This window comes from Lepidochelys kempii, chromosome 12 (genome assembly GCF_965140265.1).
Source record: "Lepidochelys kempii isolate rLepKem1 chromosome 12, rLepKem1.hap2, whole genome shotgun sequence".
NCBI classification, from domain to species: Eukaryota; Metazoa; Chordata; order Testudines; family Cheloniidae; genus Lepidochelys; species Lepidochelys kempii.
In genome coordinates, this window is record NC_133267.1 from 22,666,024 (window position 1) to 22,687,342 (window position 21,319).

The 21,319-nt window shown below is 36.3% G+C and overlaps 1 protein-coding gene across 5 annotated transcripts in view; it reads left to right on the forward strand.

Annotated features, from left to right (window-relative positions):
• The window catches only part of DPY19L3 (dpy-19 like C-mannosyltransferase 3), a 51,748-nt gene extending 33,994 nt beyond the window's left edge, over positions 1-17,754 (forward strand). For 3 of the 5 annotated variants that reach the window (XM_073307827.1, XM_073307828.1, XM_073307831.1), the window contains 7 exons: positions 169-291; positions 1,072-1,183; positions 1,858-1,914; positions 5,791-5,873; positions 12,038-12,170; positions 13,387-13,545; positions 14,187-17,754. In XM_073307827.1, the coding sequence (XP_073163928.1) occupies positions 169-291; positions 1,072-1,183; positions 1,858-1,914; positions 5,791-5,873; positions 12,038-12,170; positions 13,387-13,545; positions 14,187-14,348 (829 nt within the window). In that variant the 3' untranslated portion in view covers positions 14,349-17,754. The remainder of the gene's footprint in view (positions 1-168; positions 292-1,071; positions 1,184-1,857; positions 1,915-5,790; positions 5,874-12,037; positions 12,171-13,386; positions 13,546-14,186) is intronic. The other 2 variants (XM_073307830.1, XM_073307829.1) reach the window with 2 other exon arrangements.
• Positions 17,755-21,319: the final 3,565 nt, after the last annotated feature.

Genomic DNA, 21,319 nt, shown 5'->3' on the forward strand with positions numbered 1-21,319 from the left:
TTAAACACCATTTTAAGAATGAAAAGTTAATTAGTACTAACATCAGGAGCTTTAGTCTCTATGGCATCAAGAGGTTAAAAATAATTTTAAACTGCATGCAAATGTGCAATTTTAAAATAATGTATTGCTAAGCCTAGCACAGCACTGATTTTTTGTTTGTTCGTTCAGTGGTTCAGCTAATGTCCAATCCATGGATAAAATGGAAATTTGCACAATACTACTGAAGCCTGGAGCTGCCTACAACTTAATGCACACAATTCTGTTTGGATGCCTGGCTTTAAGCACAATGAGGTATTTTAAAAAAATTTTATTGTCTCTGCAAGCTGTTGAATATTTAATATCTAACACACTAGTCATAACCCCCATGCAACGCTCTGCTTTCTCCATCTTACTGCCTGCTTGCTGGTGCAATTAACCCTTCCCAACAGGATCTTTCCCAAAACAGTCAGATCACAGAGAAAACACACAATTTTGGGGGCAAAGTATTTCATCTCAAGCCTTTGTGACAAGCTGCCAAATTTGATCTTTTAGTCAGTTACTTCTGCTATGATGCCAATCCTCAGTGTCCTCGGAACACAAGAAAGTTGTGTTTGAAGTTCCTCTGAAGTTACTGACTAGACAAAATATTTTTCATGATTGTACATAGGCTTGGCAAATTAAATTTTTATTTTTGTAGGATTTCAATTGATATTCATGTTGATTTGTAAGCATTTTTTTCTATTGCCAACAATTTAAATTTTCAAATTTTCATGAAATTTTGTGGGGGTTAGACAATTATTTAATAGCAGTAGACATTGAGATTCAAGAAGTTAAAGCTTTATAACAATTAAACACGTTGTCAACATCATATGTCAAATATGCAAAGTAAGCATTCTTAAACTCTAAAAAAGTTAAAGGATCATTTTTCTTACTTCACTTATATGTAAAATTATTATCATTGATGAAAATGTCATTGTTTTGTGAGTATTTTGTAAAATAGACTTTTACCAACATTTACTTATAAAAAATTTCAAGCCCTCTTGTACAGTAGTATAGCTCCATATGATCAATGAAAACTTGCTTGTCTTCCAGAATGAAGTACCTTTGGACATCCCATATGTGTGTATTTGCTTCTTTTGGTTTGTGCAGTACTGAAGTTTGGGGATTTGTCCTGAAATCTGCTCATCTCTACACACCACAGAGGGTTAGAGCTATATTTCTTATGACAGTATTTGAAATTCTGTATTTTCCCATAATTAGACAAATGAAGCTTCAGCCTTTTAAAGGTAGATATGAAATGAATCAAAATGTTTTTAGGCCTCTCACCTACACTACATGAAAACATTTAAAAAGCACTAGTTAATACTACTAAAATGTGTATTCAGATAAATGATTCATTTTAAATTTAAACTAGTATTTTCCTGGGGTTTTATAATTTAAGCAATGCCATTTTAATGCACTAGGTGGCAATATAGAAGAAGCTGTGAAGGCTAGTAACATCTTGACTGAATAAAAATCATAGAATTTTTTAGAATTAATCAGCAGTTTGAAGAGAGACTTAGAATTTGTTTATTATACTGTACAGTAGATTTTTTGAACTTCATAGGAGATTAAAATGCATAAGTGTAAAGTAACATTTTGTGGTGGTTTGAAATCCTTCTATATAGAAGGATTTCAAATGCTATTGGTCTTTAGCTCAGAACAAATAGGCCCTGATCTTGAAACGTGATCTGCACAGGCAGATACTTATGGCTGTGCAGATTCCATTACACGGTCAGTGCATCAATCATAAAGGAAATATAAATGTTCATTTATATCAAAACACTTTAAATTTCGCTAAAAAATCTAATCAATGTTTGTTTTGGGTTTTTGTCCTAGCTATGGGTCATTAGGTATTTGGTACCAATAATCACATTGCTGTACCTTTCTTATAAGGTAAGAAATGTTTTCGTCTTAATATTTTGGTATTTTTTCCCTCCTGGGTAAAAAAAAAAAAATGAATTTTTTTAAATTAAATTCCTGATTGTAATAAGAGAAGTCTGAGATCCATGTTTCAGATGTAAAAACATATCCCTGTTTTTCATATTGCCTCAAAACTGTACATTTGAAAATAAATACTGGGTGAGAGAGGTTTTAGCTAATAGCATGAGATTTATGGCTGAATTTTAAGAAAATGATGTAATTGCATGTGTAAAAATATTGATTGCCTGTTTAAATTGCATATGCATTTACTCAAATGAACAGTTGCATCTGACTAATTACTTGCATCCTAAGATACTACAAGTGCATGTGCAATTGTGGTAGTTATGTGTGCAAATTATCAGTTAGAAATGATTTTCATTCCTATATTCTGAAAATGTAAGCTTATATGTGTTCTAATTTTAAGTACTTATAGGTAAGTTGCAGTTAAGATACAGATTGTTAACTGGTGTAATGATCCATTTTAGGAGAAGAAATGATTATCTTCTACTCTACTGCTGTATTTCATCTTATGCAATCTTTGAAGTAAATCTACAGAATTAAACGAGTCTAAGATTTGTGTTATCATCAACCCTGTCTCAGGAGCAAAAGATAACAAGGCTCAAGCTTTTATATGTAAATACATGAAACACCAAGATAAAATAAAGTTCCAAAATAATGGCATATATGAAGTAGACAATTAGTCTGATCAGCCTGTCATATCACAGAGATTTAGATCATTAATTTAATGGAACACCGACAACTGGGCAGGCCATTCTTTTAATCTATATTTATAGAAACAAAAAAAAAAATTCAGGAGCTACTTTGATGTAGAAATTATTTCTGCTATCCCCAATGGGAGACAAGAGGTTTCCCTTGAAATCATTAGCTTCAAAGAAACTCAAGGTGGAGCTTATTATCGGAGTTAAAAAAAAAAAGAAAGGGAATCTTCATAATAACCAAGGAACTGAGCATAATATTCTTCATAATAAACCTAGGAATAGAGAAAATTCTGAAGTTCTGTGAAGTCTCCTTGTGAATTTTATTAATTTATTTTAAAAGCAAAAAGTAAATACAGTTCAGAGGCAAAATGGAAAGTCAAACTATTGACATAATCTAGACCACTGTGTCCCACTAGGTCATGGTTCTTTTTCCTATTTCGGCAGATGTGGTTTTGTTTTGGTTTTTTGCACATTTTTAGGGATACTGTTTTTTCCTTCCGGAGTGCCAGTTTAGGAAATGTAGCACCTCTCCACATCCCAGAGAATGGATGGGATGTATCCATTTCTATCCATGCTAGATGTGGCAAGTCCTTTGTCTGTAGGATGCTGTCTCAGGTAACACATCAACTATGAAGACATTCAGTCCAACTTGTCACAAGCTGAGATCTTTGAATCCAGTATCCATTTCTGAAGTTTCATTGAAGCATATAGGGTCCAATCCAAAGTCCACTGAAGTCAACAGGAGACTCCTTTGACTTTTATGGGCTGTGGATCAGGCCCATAGATGTGTTCAAGCTACCTGAAGAGCCCGGTATCCAAATAGTGTAAGTATTAAGGCTAATTCATAGAGTTTAAGATCTTAACTCTGCAAGGTACTGAATGTTCAATGTGAGTAAACAGATTTAGCTCCTCTCAAAATCCTCAGCATCTTTCAGGATCAGACCCTTAAGTAAGGGCTTTCCAAAAAGGGGATTGAATTCTCTGCTAGCTAAGACGCAATTTAAAAAACTTGGAAAATGGCAATTCCCCAAAATTCTGACTATTACTACTCCCTCGTCAGGGCTGAAAACGTTTCAACAAATAGATTAAAATGCTGTCAGTGAGCCAATCCTCAGAGTATGGCCAGAGACAGCGGTTTACCTCTCTACTGAGAGAGGTCCAGAATCTTTTCTTTCCATGACAAAGGAATGGTTTATTTATATCGCCCATCCCAACCTTTGCAACAAAGCTGAAGGTGTAAGTTGATTCTGTTGTATGTCAAGACATACAATATTTGCTTTGCACCTAATAAATTATTCTTTTCACACACCACATGTTCACAGACTGCATAAACATCTTCCATATTTATTATATGTAAAAATAACGTTTAAATGGCCATCATGTCTGGTTCTTGTGAAGTAGTTGTAAGCAAAACCATTTAGCATAGCACTTTGAGATTACACTTATTAGAGGAAATATGCATTAGTCCCCTCCCCTAAACCAGCAATTTTATGGGATTATTAACCTAATCCTGACTAAGCTAATAAAAGCTTCTTTTAAGACATGTGGTTGCTACAATCCCAGATACTTTGCCTGAAAGATTATTTATTCAGCTACAGCTGTGGCTGCAACACTAGCCAGCTTTTAGATTAGTTATATAGCACATCTTGAAACCTACAAGACATCTACATTTCCATTCACATGAATTTTCTACATTAGTGTACTACAGACTACAACTTTCACATAAAACTGCGTGCTGGAGGATTTCCATGCGTAATGTTGATTGCACTTATAGTTCCATTCCATATTTGTCCAGCATGTTATTGCTTCAGCTTTGAGGTTTAAAGGTTTGGGGGTGGGGGTTTAAAAATCAAAATTTTTAGTCATTATCCAGGTTGTTTAATGATTTTATATGCATTCTTTACAATTTAAACATAGAAGATTATCAAATTGTGTTTGTATGAGTCAGTTATTCCTAAACAAATTGTTGGGAATTCTGGACTTAATCAGATTTGTGGCCTTAGCAAGTCCTATTATGCCATGAAATCCTGACGTTGTGTTTCAAATAAATCTATGTCTTGAGAAATTTGGTTGGTGAGGGTACAAATATCTTTATTGTAGTCCATTATGCCTACGTCTTACCAGAGACAGGCATCTTTAACAATGTAGTCTGTAAGATTGAGGTTCCATAGAAATGAGGAAAGGACAATCTTATTTTTATAGTTATGATTTCCAGCCTAATATCCCTATGGATGATATTTAACATCCTGGTTGCTTTCATCCTTAGGCAGACAGAGACAGTATGAATAACTTTAGCAGTTCTCCTTTCCACAATGAAGCCAAAATGTAGATGCTTAAATATATTCACCTAAATAAGTGGCCTGATGTTTGACACCTCTAAAAATACTGGCATCACTAACCAAGACCAAACAGGAACCGCAGGTGCTCTGCACTTCTATTAAACTGGCCTCTTAAATTTTAAGCCCTCAAAATTGAGCATTTTGGTTTAATCATTTTATAAGGGAAGTCTGCAAGCTCCTTAAATTTACTAGCAGACCAAAGTGGGGAATAAGTTTCAAATTTGAGGGACTCTCAGAGGACACATACTGACAGCAGCCCCTCTCTTTTAAACCAAGTGTTATCCAATGTATCTTCTCCAATCTCAACTGCAGCAGAATCAGACTGGGAGCGAAGCAGTCAACACAGTAGATTTAGGGCTTTGTAAGTCATAACAAATAACAGACCAGTAGGCACCCAGTACAGATTCCAAAGCACTCACATAATATCAGCTACAGAAATAAACTGCCACATTCACCACTAGCTTCAGTTTCCAAATATATTTAAGATGTAATCTAATCTCTAGGTGACAAAACCATGGAATGGTCTAGTTAAGTTAAAAAGCCACCTCGATCATTCTGCTCTTATCTGGTCATCTAGCATCAGCTGAGGACCTCAACAGGCCCCAGATTGGCCCTCATATCATTGGCATCAGAGGGGCAGCTATACTAAAGCCTTTCAGCTTGTCTATAAGGTAGAAAAGATCAATACTTCAAACCAGCCATTTCCACTTACCTTGTAATTAAGCTCTGTTCCAATATCCAGAACTTGGTTTGTTCATTTTGTCTTCAGGTTGTTTTGTTTGTAATTCTAGTTCTGTCCAGGAATGATGGATGAGCTGTCAGAGCTGAGAGAATTCTATGATCCAGACACAGTGGAGCTGATGAACTGGATTAAGTAAGAGTATTTTTATTTTATTTAAGTTAAATGCTATTTATAGTAATCCAGTATTCTTATATATAGTGCTCTCCTGTTCCATTTGCCACAGGTCATCAGTGAACTATAGTGACCTATGGGGATAATTAAAGGGGAGTGGGATATCTAGGGACTAGAACATCAGTGACTGTGGAAAACAGATAGCTGCAACTCTTGCCAGCCTGCTGTGCCCTGGTACAGAGTTTACCACTGTTTGGCAACAAGGTTTCTGGAAACAAGTTGTCTCCATTAGGCTCTGTGGGTGGATAAGCACAGATAATTCCCTTGGTTGAAAAGGTGAGAGAATCTTCAGTTTGGAGAGGTGATGGTCAAAACAAAAAAAAACAAAAAAAAAGTATTGAAATCAATGAATCTTCATGTGACCTTTCGTATCTCCTTGGATGCACTTCTGCTTCCTTTGATCTTTATTTTTTTTAAGATAACATTAAAAAGTGAGGGACATTCACTTGTGAAAATCAGTTTTTACAGAGTATGCATGTGCCAGTCTCTTGCCCTTACTTTAAAATAACTTAATCTATGTATATATTTGTAGTGGCTTGCTGGCACAGGGGCATGGTGGTTTTGGCGCAAAGAGTGGTCTGAATGCTGCACTCAGAACTCACAGCCAAATTAAACCTACACAGCTGCACTGAAGTTAGAATTTAGCCCACCACCTGCTTTGCCAGAGGTGTGAAGAATGTTTGTAGTGAATATTGAACCTACTCAGACTGGGGGTGTACCCCCAGAGCCCTGGTGTTCGTCGTCCTTGGAAATTGCATTTAGTTGGAATTCTCACATAGCCATTTGCAATTTTATTTTTAAAGCAGAGTTGTGTTCTTGAGAAGATATTTTGGAGGTAAAACCTGAACCTGCTGCTTTTTAGCCTTTAAATATTTTGAACACCCTAGTATTGCACTGCGTTATATTTTTACTTCCAAGTTTGCTGTTTAATATCCCGCATTTGAATAACTGAAGTTATTAGGGTTGCCAATTTTGGTTGGATGTATTTCTGGAGGTTTCATCACATGACTATCTTTAATTTCTGGAGTCTCCAGGACAACCCTGGAGGGTTGGCAACCCTAGAAGTTGTGTGTGTACAATGTATTGTGATGAAACTAGTCACTCAGCAGTTTAACAGCAACTAACATTTTTCACCCTAGCAGTAATCTTATGAACCATAACGCTGTATTTTCCTACTCTGCAACCTATGAGAATCAATGTAATTATTCACAAGTAAATAGGTTACTAATTTTAGAATGGTATTCTGAAAGCAGGCTCATGTTGTCTCTATCATTTAGAATCTTTGTAGCCACATTGACATCACCTCATGACTAATTTTTATCAGCCAGTGCCATTTAATGCCACTTGTTTATTAAGAATTGGTAAATATTTGATAGCTCGGGTCTCTTGAGTACCATATACAGAGTTTGATATAGATTTATACATAAAATATACATGTGGCTTCGGTCCCAACCACGAACTGGATTTCATTTGATGTAAATCTCACATCTTCCCTCTGCTGAAAATGCTAACATTTTCATTTTAAAATCATGACAGAGTAAATTTTTCTTTAGGATTTAATGTTTTTAGAAATAATATTGGTCACAAATGAAAGTTAGTTAGCTGTGCACTAACTACAATCAAAAACAAATTTATGGCCTGCACCTCAAGGTTGGATTGATATTTTCTTCATTTAAAATGAAGTTGTGGAATCAGAACATTATACTGTACTACCACTTGGCAGTTTTGTTATAGGTAAAGGTCTGCCAGAATTTGCATTCTAAACTCCTGATGTCAAGAATTATTTATTCATTTATAGAAAATGAAGTGTGGCTGAACTCCAGTTGGTCACATATATTGTTGAATTAGGATACCTTTGTTCCATTTTGCAAACCTTTCCACGTCAAAAAGGCCTTTGAGTCTGACAGATCTAAATACAGTATAAAAGTGTCCAAATACACATGAGTGATAGAAGCCATTAGTCCAGTGTTTCTCAAAGTTTTGAACTGGTGACCCCTTTCACATAGCAAGCCTCTGAGTGCGACCCCCTGTTATAAATTAAAAACACTTGTTTATAGAATTTAACACAATTATAAATGCTGGAGGCAAAGCAGGGTTTGGGGTAGAGACTGATAGCTTGCGACCCCCCCCATGCAATAACTTCGTGACCCCCGGGGGGTCCTGACCCCCAGTTTGAGAACCCCTGCATTAGTCTGTCCAGTTTAAAAAAAAAGTCCAAATATATATTTCCACAGATTTACCCCTTATAAAAATATTACAATATTCTTAACAATTGTACTGTTTTGTATCTTTACAACAATCTTTTGCCATGTTTTGGACCATTACTGAAGAATATTGTATCTTTGGGGTTCTGATGTTATACATGCTCTGTTACAAAAACAAGTGAAAAGGAAGCAGGAGTGTATGTACTGGAGCAGTAAACAAAAACCAAAATCAAAGAGGGAGCAACCAGTAGCCCTTAGAGCTCTGTATTCCCATATAGGAGGTATGTTCCATTCTTAGCTTTGGTCTCTTTCCCTAAGACAACATGAACAACATACTCATTTGTGAGATGGGGAAGAAGAGCAGAGTGAGTGCCTCTATTCTATTTACCGCTGGTAGGTGATCTAGGAGTAATGTCTTTTGCCTTTTGAGGGAGATCCTGTCTACAGTTATGGAATCTTTTTTAACCAGACCAACCACCATGCAAAAGTTTGTCAAACCTAAAACAGAGGCCAGGTTTGTTGAAGAGTTTACTGAGATTCAAACCTTTTTGCAAAGTTTGGCTGGATTTCAAGTGCATCTGGGCCAAGTGTTGAGTGAAATTGGCCTAATTTGTGATTGTTTTTGAGTTTCACATGATTCCTATCTGCAAAGGTTCTGGGCCAAAAAGAAAAACTTTTGTGTAAAAAAAAAAAAAAAAACCAATCAGTAAAGCGAGGCAGTGGTCATATTCCATCTCTAAGTTAAGGACAGCATTTCTACCTTACAGTGCCATTACTGACCTATGCCGCAGTACCTAGTTTCAAAGCTCAAGAGATCTCATACTGGAAGCTAGTGAATATCCCAGGCTTTAAGCAGTGATGCTAACTAGTTTTGCCCTTTTTCCTCAGACTGTTGGCACCATACTTTGAGCCACAGATTCTGATGGCAGACCAATTAATGTGTTAACTGACTGTCTAAAATGGGTGCATGCCCACTTTACAGGTGCATTCAGTTGTGTGCGCGCAAAATTCAAATGCACAAAATCAAGTCTAGGATGAAAAATGCATGTGTTATTTTCTATGTACGTATTTCTTCCCTCTTTTGTCAGTTGCAGTCTTTCCAATCCAGAGGCCAAATTGGTCTTAACAGAGTTTCCTTGAATATGTTTTATTGTCTAAGAATTTCAGCTAATCCCATAATATTTTAATGTGGTATTCTGTGAATAAATGGCATTTTCTTTTCAGGATGAATCTGTTCTAGAGTGCAGTGTTTGGGAAGCCCTTTTCAGAAAACTCTTTCTGTGTTCAATAGATTCCTTCGTTCTTCACCCTCAACTGGTAAAAAGGATAACCTGAGATTTGCCAGTTTTTATAACCTTGAACTCCACAGTCAGCTTTCAGCTGTAGACACCTCTTAATAGAAATAGAGTTACTATTTCTACTGATACAACCTATAATTGCAACGTTCGCTATTTCAGTAGGACCTCCTTAAAACAAATGTATTGGATTTTATAGCAGTTTACCAAGAACAGAAAGAATTACTACCACTTTCTGAAGTCTATGCAGGTTAATCTCAGACCTATAATTCCTATAAAACCCTTTTATTTTCAATGAGTTATTCTGTAGTATTTACATAATTCTATAAATTCTTAAAAGTGTAGATAAAGCAAGGGTTCATGCATTATATTATAGTGCTCAGTTTACCCATTAGTTCAGCAGTAATTAACTTATTGAAGCTTAGAGGTTCAAAAATAAATTAGATTATTTGTTCAAAATGCCATCAGGTCTGCTTGGAATGACATTTAAATTATATAATGTAAATCAGTTTGACCTTTAAGTCCTTGTCATTATTTAGTGACATTTCTTAGAGAATAAATTGTTTGCAGGTTGGGCAGCCTGGTTCTGAGTTTGGCAGAAAGCTATAAAAACAAAATTATCCTTTCATTTTATATATCATTTGTTCAGACATTTGTAAAAATTGCTTCATTTTTCTGTAATAGAGAAGTGCCATTCAGTGGTTTGAAGCATGTTAATTGCTTTAGATAGAGACCACAGCTGTTAGTGGGTGAATCAGGTAGAAGTATTAGTGAAGGATGCATACATGAAATGTTGCAAATCATGCTGTACCTTTAACATACTGGCTATGTGTGTCATGTCCCCCTCTTATGGCTAATTCATAGGATCAAAGCCTGCTATGATGATCAGATGAAGGAATTGCTCTCTTTATCTCAAATGGTGGAGTTCTGTGCTTTGTTTCTGGTTCAGGGTTCAGTCGCTGCTGCAGCTAGTGATGCGGACCATTATACGTGCATACTGCTACGTTCCAAGAGAAAGTAGTTTTCTTTTTGATGGAACATTTATTCATGACACTTGTGTCTTTGAATGTTTTAAGTGCAAATAAAATATTAAAGCGAGTTTAAAGACTTTCAGAATTTCAAATAAAACTGGTTTTATAAGCCACTAAAAATGATTTTTCAGTAAAGCTAAACTGGCATATTAAAAATTATTATCTGTGCCCTTTTTGAAGGAGATTAACATGGAACTGCAAGAAGTTTTAGGAAAGGTTTATGGTAATACTTAGAAATGAATTAATATTTATCTCCTGGAGGGCTCTAGCAAAATGTAATGCTCACCTCTTAACATTCTCAAACTTTATCATGGAACTCCATGAAAAAAAAAAAAAAAAGACTGATCATTTACAGTCACCATTTCATACCTCTTCTAAGATACACCTTTAGATATTGGCAGGTGCATGCACTGGCATGTGAAGAAAGCCTATTTCTGTATCAAGTTACTTGACAATTACTTGATTGTTAGGTTGTGGTTGTGTGTGTGTGTGTGTGTGTGTCTGTCTGTGGGTATTTATGCTTCAAATTCCCTCCTAATTCCATTTTAGTTTATGCTCCTTTTTATTGTCCTAATCTCACTTTATAATCTGCCTTGGTCACAATCCCTACAAAACACTGGACAAATGCTACATAGCTAGTATCCTGTAACCACTTATTACACTAATCATAAGTCTCACTGCTTCCTTGTGCTCTGCCTTGTTGTATCCACCCTTTGTGTCATCATATATTTATGCAGAAAACTCTGGTTCAGGGACCATCTTTTCATTGTGTATATAATGCCTGGCACAGTAGTGCTGTGATTGTGGCCTCTTGGCACTACCACAATACACATAACAATAATTCACTAATTATTTTGTCTGGGAACTTTGGTGGTGATTTTATGACTGAGGTTAATTTTTCCAGAACCTTATGTTGTAATTTTCTCTCCTTCATGGTAGATATGTGGGAAGTATAGATCCATTTGTTTCGCTTTAGGAAACATTTAATTCAAAATGAAAACAAGGATAGTTATGATGAATGACAAAAAATTCTTGCATTCTGATTGGATCAGTAACAGTGGAGAGCAGTCATTTGGTCAGGAGTGAAAGATTAGAATTGCAACATCTTTTTGATAAGCTACTTTAAACACATGACAAATAGATGCCTACAAATATTCACAGGCTGTGTAAGCTAGAGAATGACATTATAAATTGAAATTAGTAGGCTTTTTCCAAAAAGCCTAGCTCTAAGCAGCTATTTGCATATCTCAAACAATTTAGGATTTCAGGGCCAGATTTTCAGGAAGCCTCTTGAAATGGATGTGCTTACAAATTTTACAGACACAATTAAAGTTTGCAAAACTGACATTTATGCATGCAGTTTACCCATTTAGCAAACAGATTTATTTATGAGGGCCTAGTGTTTAGGAGACTCATTGCAAATCTTTTCCATCATATTTAGTGACTTCAGGAATCAATCACATTTTCTAGAACATTTTGCTACCTGAGATGAAAGATTGGGGGATGGGGGAAAAAAATCTCTCTCCTGATCTGTAACTGTGCTGATGCAAAGTGCTACCACAAAGATTTCCTCAATGTTCTGAACATTTGTTTAGGTCAAACACTCCTAAGAAAGCAGTGATTGCTGGGAGCATGCAGCTATTAGCAGGAGTCAAACTGTGCACTGGAAGGATCTTAACTAATCACCCACATTATGAAGACAAGAGTCTAAGGGAGAGAACAAAACAAGTAAGAACATTCTGATCTTACTTTCATCTAATTCCCATTACTATGAGCTGGGTCTATCCCACACAAGCATCTGCGCCCTAATGGAGCGTTGAGACTGAAATAATTTTGTTTACTGCTTCTAGTTTGTTTCCTGGTGCAGTTCAAAGTATTGGTGTAATTGCTGCAATTTTTAATGGTTTGAGGGTCTGCCGATTTAGGGCCAGATTCTGATATTCTTACTGAGAGACTCAACACCAAACTTTCAGCCCATGGGGAAAGAGAGCTAAAGTGGTTTTCAGCCATGCTTGCATCCTTCTATGTAATTTAGACTGTCTTATGGACAGCAGTACAGCCCAGAATCTACACTGTCCTATGTCCTACAGTCCCATCTCCACAGAGGGAGAGCCACCAGCTGCATTGTGAGAATTATCCCCTAGCTGGATCCAGGGCTTTTAGAACCCTTTTCTGTCACCCTGGTGCTTTACCTGGTATAAAAAGGAGTAGCAGTGGGATTCTCACCTGTTGAATAGTACCCTAGATTACACATTTGTGTATACTGAAATCACTGGGACGACATGTGGCATATGGTGCTACTAAACTTGAGTAAAAGCATCAGAATCTGGCTCTCAGAGATCACCTTGTATGATGATGTGGCAGTTGCAGACATAAAAAGTTATGGAGCTAAAAGCCATCTGGTTTAAATATGAAGAGCAAAAAAAAAAAAAACCCCACAAACTACACACCAAGCCAAAAAAAACAACCCTACCCCAAGCAGAGTTCTGACCCCACAAGGGAGAACTGCAAGAAACTCCATGAAGTCTATTAGGGACTTGGCTATTGCTGTTGATTTTACATGGAAAGCATTCAGGTGCTATGTTGGGTGAAAGGGTAAATCCTTTAGATAGAATGAATATATTTCTGGGGATGGGTCCTGCTTTTGAGCAGGGGGTTGGACTAGATGACCTCCTGAGGTCCCTTCCAACCCTGATATTCTATGATTCTATGAATACATTTTGGAAACCATATGAAAGACGTCTGATAGCTATACAGTAACCAAAGATGACAATATTTGCCTTATACTTGGAAGGTAATTGAGTCACATCTTGAAGGCTGCATTTTTAAGACAAACTTCTCATGTCTCTGGTTCAAGATGAAAAAATAAAGAAATAGAACAAACAAATATACAGTGATAACAAGTCTGTTTTGCTTTTACAACTTCATTTTTCTGTTTTTGTAGGTTTATCAGGTGTATGCAAAGAGATCTCCTGAAGATGTGTACAGTATACTGAAATCCTTTGGAACAAACTATGTAATCTTGGAGGACAGCATATGTTATGAAAGACGGCATAGCAGAGGCTGTCGGTTACGAGACCTGCTCGATATAGCTAATGGTCATGTAAGTATAGTACAAGGTTTTAGAAGGGAAAATGTATTTTGTTTAATTTCTTCTAGGAGAAAAGCAATTAATGTTTGAGTCTGAAGTTGCTAATATCTTTCCCATTTTGCAATGAGGGTGGGAACTAAGGCCCAGTGGCATCATTTTTCATCCAGGAGTTCAGCCTAAAAGGAGCCTTGCTGCTTTAACTGATAGTAGTGGGGGGAAACAATCACCACCTGCTGGACCTCAGGTGAGCACAGCACATGCCTAGTGTTCCCTATGTATAATCTTCCAGAGCCTGGGAGGGTGGAGGCATGGACTCCAACAGGGAGAGAGGATGGCTGTGCCCAGGGAGTTCTCACCTCTTACTAGGAGTTGGCTCCACAGGCTGAAGGCCCTAAACAGACTGCACAAATACAAGCAAATTGCATAGACTCTGTGCCACAGACAAACCAGGGCGAGAACTTAGCCTTTTAACGATAGTGCAGCCAGTGGCACTATTGTAACACCTAACATTTTAATTTGGTCCTTTCTTCCCATTTGGTTCACATTGACCCTTTGAGCATATTCCTGTTTTTCTAATTCCTAGAGTTCCTTGTTATGGCACATAATTGAGTGGTGGTTAAGGGTGTTTCACAAAGCTGTTCACTTTCTTACAGATCATGGATGGTCTAGGAGAGAATGAACCTGATCTGAAAGCTTCACTATATCCTCGCTTCTGTGAGGAAATTAAAAAAAACTTGTCTTCTTATTCCATGTACTTCACTAGAGTGTTTCAGAACAAAACATTCCATGTTTACAAGCTTGCTAAACATAAATAGCATATATGCCCAACAGTGGCTTTTAATTCAGTGTTTTATTGCTAGGACCACTGTGGGAAATGCTGAAGAAGTTTACAAGAAGTGTTACTTTTTTTAGGCATTTTACATTAAGTGTTTCTTGTTTAATTACTGTGATTCTTCAGTTAGTTTTAGACAGTTTAATTTTTATAACATTCTTGACGTTGACAGGGAATTTTCCCTTTTTAGCTGATCGAAAAACGTGCAGAATAGGCAGTCTGCATCAACGCTGCAGAATGACTAATCTATACAATTCTGCTCAGGGTTTTGAATATTTTACTGTACCATGAACATGAGAGAAGTTAGCTGGCTGTAGGCCTTGTTACTTCATAACTAAAATGTGTGTTAGCGGTTGTCTTCAAAGACATTAAAACAGTAAAAACTTCGGTTTCAATCCTACAAGCTCATCCTCGCAGGCAAACCTCTCTGCCCATGCAGAGCCTGTTTTGCCTTCAGTGGGACTCTGTTGGACCCTGGAGCCCACATAGTTTGGATCTGATGGCAGGATCAAAGCCTTTGATAGTGAAAACACATTGGAGACTAGAGTAATCTCCATGTTGTCAAACACTTTTTAATTATACAAAATGTGTGCTGTAGCTTGTTTTTATGCTGATTTAACACGATGGTAGATCTTTGTGTATTTCTTCTGAGGTTGGAGCATGTTTGATATATATAGCACTTTGGTATCCTCTATTAAAAGCAATTTAAAATGCTCAGAACAAGTATAACAAATGAAATACAAAATCCTTCAGGATCCTTATAATACTCCTCCTTTGCTGTATTCTGCTTTCCGTACCACGAGGTTTTTTCCTCTGTTAATGCCACACAGAACCAAGAGTAGAATATCAAAGTTGAGCTCTGCAATGGAGATGAGGGGAGCATTTTGCCCTAAAAATGGCAGCAAAATTGTATGCTCACAGTGGAGTTCTTTGCTTTACGGTATTTGAAGTACCCATAAAACAGATATTTTTAAAACAAAACACTGTCACTGTTTCTCTCCTTCTCACCCTTAGATAGTCATTAATTTTGGACTAATTTTGAAGATGATGTTCTATCTTAAAACTTTTGTAAACTTTGTGTTTTGTTTGTAGTCTTTATATTTTTTCCAGGCTAGAACTTTGTGGATTCTATGGAGTTTTTAAATGCCATGTATAAAAGAAGTCACTGTTACAGTACTTTAGTGCTAACATATTGTTTTTATACTAAATAGAGTCTAGGTCTGCTTGCAAGCCGAACAGCACTCTCCCACTTTAACTAGGCACCTACTATCCTCATTTGTTTCCTGTGAAAATCAGAACAGGTAATAATCAAGTGCCTCTAGGTCAGTGCTGAATTAACATTTAAACACATATAGGACTATATGTGGCCTGCTCAAATAATTAATTTATGATAATTACTGTTGCAGTTAATTTCTAATGATGGGAAACTTAAAAGTGCTACTGATAGCATACTCCGCATTTAATCTAATCAAGATGTGTAATGAGATTAACTTTCACAACTGAGCTGTGTTCCAATTCCAAATGATTCAAATGTTAAACATTTGCAGTTGTACTAAGCTAAATTACTGCAGGGATAGAGATGGTTATGTCACATGCTCAAACAATTTTATATTCAGTAAATACTCATTAAGCAGCATTCAATATCTTTCTGAACTTTCATGCTAACAAAAGGAAAGTGTGCTTTAATCAAACTGTATTTAAATCAAACATTGACAGTAGCTAAGTTGTTAAACCAAGCAACTGAAACTTCTGAATAAATTCTGTCCTGTATTCCTTAATGAGGTTGGAGACCACTGCAGTTTAACATAATACAATAATAAAACATTTTAATCGGTATTAAAACTTTAATTAACCCCATAATGATGCATGCCTGTTCTTGCTGACAGTATTGGTCAGTAAATTCATCAATGAGTGCCTTACAATAATTGAAAACAAGCACATGTAAGGTATAGTATGTTTAGACTATGTTGTCTTATTTTAGAATGCAGTGTGGCCTTCTTTTAAGGTGCAGTTACTTTGCTCTAATTACACTTAAATATTCCAACATACATCAGTCTTTTGATTTTGAGAGTCTTGCTCATAGGTATAGTATAATCATGACTGACATTAATTATTTTAAATACATTGACATGTTATAATTTTAATACCGGTTGTATTTAATGTTGCCAAAACAGAGCTGAAGCCTTTTGTAGAAACTATGAAGTGCCAAAAAAAGAAAAATTTACAAGGTAGAGTCCAAGATAGCTTTGTTCTTTGCAGATTATAAGAAACATGCTTCTTGTTATCAAGACATTATCAGCATAGGATAGTATTGTTTTTAGAATACAAAATTCCCCAAAGGCATCATAAACATTTGAAGCATTATCTGCAAAATATTTAGCTCTTGAAGTTAGCAGTTGTTAAGGTCTAAATGGTTTGAGAGGTGTGTCATTTTAAACATTCCAACTTTTCTAGACCGTGAAAGAATAAATTATAGATGGAAAGGCATATTTAAATGGCTAAGTAATACTCTATTCATATGCTTGTGCTATCTCCTTAGAACAGAAAGTAAGGGAAAGCCAGGAGAAAATAATAGGAGCAAAACACTTACCAGCTCAAAGGAAAGGCGCTGCAACTAGCAGTACTGTGCTCTAAGGTAACCATTTTAGTACTGCAGCTTACTGTCTTTCCCAAATTTAAAGGACTAACTACAAGAGGAGAGCATGCTGGGAAAGGGTGATCTCGAACAGGACAGCTCATTGATGACCAGGCAGCTAACAGACACCACTCTAGTAGTGGTTGATGGTAGGAAAAAAGGCTAAATTTCCTATTCTCTGGAAGCCAGGATTAGGGCGCAAGAATCCCTGAGGCTTTCCTAGTCTGGTGCTTTTTGTATTTGTAATAATTATGTCCTCCTTTTTCAATGGTTTGCTATGACATATGTTCATGCATTAAAATCTGGATTCCTTTTTGACAACAACCTCTGCCTCTGATTGAAATTCAGCACCCTGGAACATCTTCACAATACCAAATGGCTATCATGGCATTTCTCTTTATTTATGCTAACTCAGATGCACCTCCATTTGCTATAAAACCTGTTGTGCACTGAGGGAAAGCTATAGATTACTAACTCAGTGACTCCTTGAATATATTGCATACTGTGCGTGACCACAGTAAGAACAGATACAGTTTTTGCCATAATACATCATTTGTAAGTGCAGAGGAATCGTTAGATCACAGAGCTGAAACATCATCAGGTGAGAAAAGCCTTTGGGGTTCAGAAGTACATTGCCCTTTCTGATTTGAACATTCTAATGGTGAGATCTCATATACAATTGTTTTATAATGTGTTGTACTGAGATGTTATGAATATTGTATACTAAATAAAGTTGTGTCCTTTTAAAATCATATCAGAGAGCCACTTTTTGTTTTTACGGTGAGGTGGGGAGGGAATGGCAGCAGCTTTGAAACCTGTCCTTTGTTCAAGTCTCCTATGTTCTTTCATAAAAAGAAAAGGAGTACTTGTGGCACCTTAGAGACTAACCAATTTATTTGAGCATAAGCTTTCGTGAGCTACAGCTCACTTCATCGGATGGGTTAGTCTCTAAGGTGCCACAAGTACTCCTTTTCTTTTTGCGAATACAGACTAACATGGCTGTTACTCTGAAACTATGTTCTTTCATGTAAGCTACGTCCCAGTGAAAACAGTTTTGACCTTCCCTTAAGCTTATTATATGACATGTGGAGTTAATATTTTTTTTTAAATCACCTTTATGGTTTGACAGCATATGAGTCACTTTTATTGAATTTCCAAGTTAATGATTTAGTAGTAGTGATTTTTCCCATCACCCAGTGCACTTAGCTTAAGTGAGGTCAGCAGGCTGTCTTAGGAAGTTACACTGACAGTAGTAAATATAATTTGCTTTGAGCCAGAGGGATCAGCTGCTGCTTTTTTTTTTTTTTTAATTTCTTAAATGTTGGTAATTTTATGTTGTAGAAAGACACATTTATTCTTTGGGGAGGAACAACAGAGAATAATTGTATATGGCAGGTGCCTTATTTGAATATGCAAGACCTCTAAGATAGGCATGATTTTAAAAATACAGAAATAAGTTCTGTTCTAGAAATGGGATATGCAGACATGAACAGGAATGCAGCAGAATCATGTCCCATTCCCAGTTTTGCTTTTGGTGCTTGACTAAAACAAACTTGCATGAATGGTGCAAGAGGCTTTTTGCTAGTAGAGTGACTTAGGGGCAAATCAGAGATTCAATGAGACTATGAATTTTAATTAATAGAATTTAATTATTATACGTAATATGTGTATATTGAATTTTCTAGACTAGGTTAAGTAGTCCTTTTTCAGTGTCTTTTCTTAATCAGGATCGTCCTCTCTCTAGTTCATCAAAAGTTATTAGTAGATTTTGCAAACCACTCAAGCAGACTCTCTCAAGAGATATAATGTCAAACTGTCTACTGTTTTACAAATCAGTGCAGTGTTCATAATTCTCCTAACTCCACTCCATGTGCTAAGAGTGCAAATGATGCCAGTCTTGCCTCTCTTTTGAATTCCTTGGTCTGGCCTAGTGTTACAAAGCTAATGGCAGCCGGTTTTTCAATGACTTGGCTACATGTTATACTTGGAATGTCATTTTAAAAGAAAAACCATGAAGATTAATTTATCTGACAGGCAGACAGATTAAATACTAATATCCACAAGATTATTTAAATTTCAGACCTATACAAGTATTTTATAGGAAATAAAATGTTCTTACTACATGTTAGAGTCTGTAAAGAACTTGGAAGGAGATTAGTAAAAGTACCAGATTATTGAAAATCCAACTACCTAGGGACCCACTGATTTTTTTTTTTAATTTACATTTTTTCTCTTTTCTGGCTGCAGGGCTTTTTGCAGTCAAGCCAGATGTCCCTGTTCTTGAGAGATGTCAGTGTCTCTCTATGATAAGCTTTTTTTGTTAAGAAATAGAGAAATATTTGTGCATAGGAAGGGGGAACAAACTAAGAGACAGGATTTCAGGGATTGCATGGTAATTAGAACAGCAACATACTAATTGAAGCAGATAAATGAATTATTAGCAACTCTAGTAGTAGGAAAGGTGGATTTTTTAAATTAGGGAATGACACCTGCAAACAATTATATCTTATTACGGCCATTAAGGATATTTATGTTATGTTCATTGAGCATTTCTTTCTGTTAATGATTTTCATACTATCTGACCTTTGTATTATTCTGCATGCACTCTAAGTGCTGAGACTGTGTGTTATATATATATAAATATGCCAGTCAGCTTCTTACAGTGTGCATGGTCACTTGTCTTGAATCACAAATTTCAGAAACAAATCAATGTGTTGCAAGGGAAAAAAACATTTATACCAAACTCTGTTCTTAGTGTGTATGGATCAAGTTGGGAGCAGGCTAACCGAAGCCACACTTATTCCAGTCATCTATATTTAAGATCATACAGTAGGCCTATGTATGCATCACCACTAAAGTGTGTTTGTAGCTACCTTGTGCCTCTTTTTTGCTCATCAAACCAAAACTAGTTTCTGCTAGGAAGAGTAAATAATATTGACCAGCATGGTGAATATGCTCAGTATTATGAGCACTATCCTAAAGTAACTGTTCTGATAACAGTGGCAGTTTTGTCTTTGTGAACAAGGATCAAGATTCATTTGATGGATAATAATCTAGGTCCAAGCAGCTAACCCAACAGAATATATATAACTAGGACATATCAGATATAGAATATTTATTATTAATACAGTGCCTTCAATGTGCCTGGTACTTTACAGGCAAATAAAATGACATAGTCCTTGCCCCAAGGAGCTTACAGGCTAAATTAGATTTAAAACACAACCAAAATGACAGCATATCATAGTTGTGGAGGAAAGGAATTTGGGGGCAGAGTCAGTGGTAAACACTGGGAGGGTATTTTTTGCTCTTGGAGGGGAGTAGGATTTTAGTGAATATCTACCTCCATTTGTACAGTCTGTGACTGCTACAGTCATAAAATACATAGAACCCAACATACTCAACCTGTTTACAATTGCAATATATTTATTTAATCGAACATTTCTTTCACACAGTTTTCTGAAACAGTTAAGTAAAATATTTTAAGTGTTTATCAGTAAAATTATATTTGGACTAAGTACTCTCTGAAAATGAAAAACATTAAGAGTGAATAAAGTATTCCTAGTTTATCTTTTCCAGATGAAAGGGCTACATCACTGGAGAATGTAATCCATTAGTTGGTTTCTGGGCACAAAATTCTCCAGCAAGTGTCACAAATGCACAGTATGTCTGTGAGGGCAAGATATTGCATGTGCATTTCTGACTTAAACTGAGAAATATGTGCAAATCAATATAGCCTGACAGATCTGTACTGACCCATATTCAGGTGAGCATGGTGATTTTGGTTTTAAGGGATTTTTTTTTGTCTTGTTGCAGCAAGAGACCGGAATAATGTTTGGTGCCTCAAAATTGATGCACCTGTTTCAGGTGGATAGCAAAAAATGTTCTGTACTGTAATACAACACAGACATTCTGTCCACTGTCACCCAAGCTAGAGGTGTCTCCCTCTGTCATATACCAAAAGAAATGGGGAGGTGAAGTTCCTTCCTCCTGGGTGACGACAGTGAATTTGGGGGAAGGCCATTGCTAGCTCTTCAGCCTGCACTATTTGGAATTTCACCACTCTATAGTCCAGATGTGACGTCTAATTTTTGCCTAAATATTAGATACTTTCAAAATCATTTCAACAGTTTAACTGAAAAGGATTTCACAATAAATATCACCGCTAAGTGGGAGAAGAGAGCCTGAGTTATTTTTCTCTACTTTTTCATAAAGGTAAGTGTGTCCCAGGACACTTTATAAACATTAGGATAAAATTTTTAAAAGTCACTCTGGCCCACTTTTTTAAAGGTAAAGGAATTTAGACACCCAACTCCCATTGA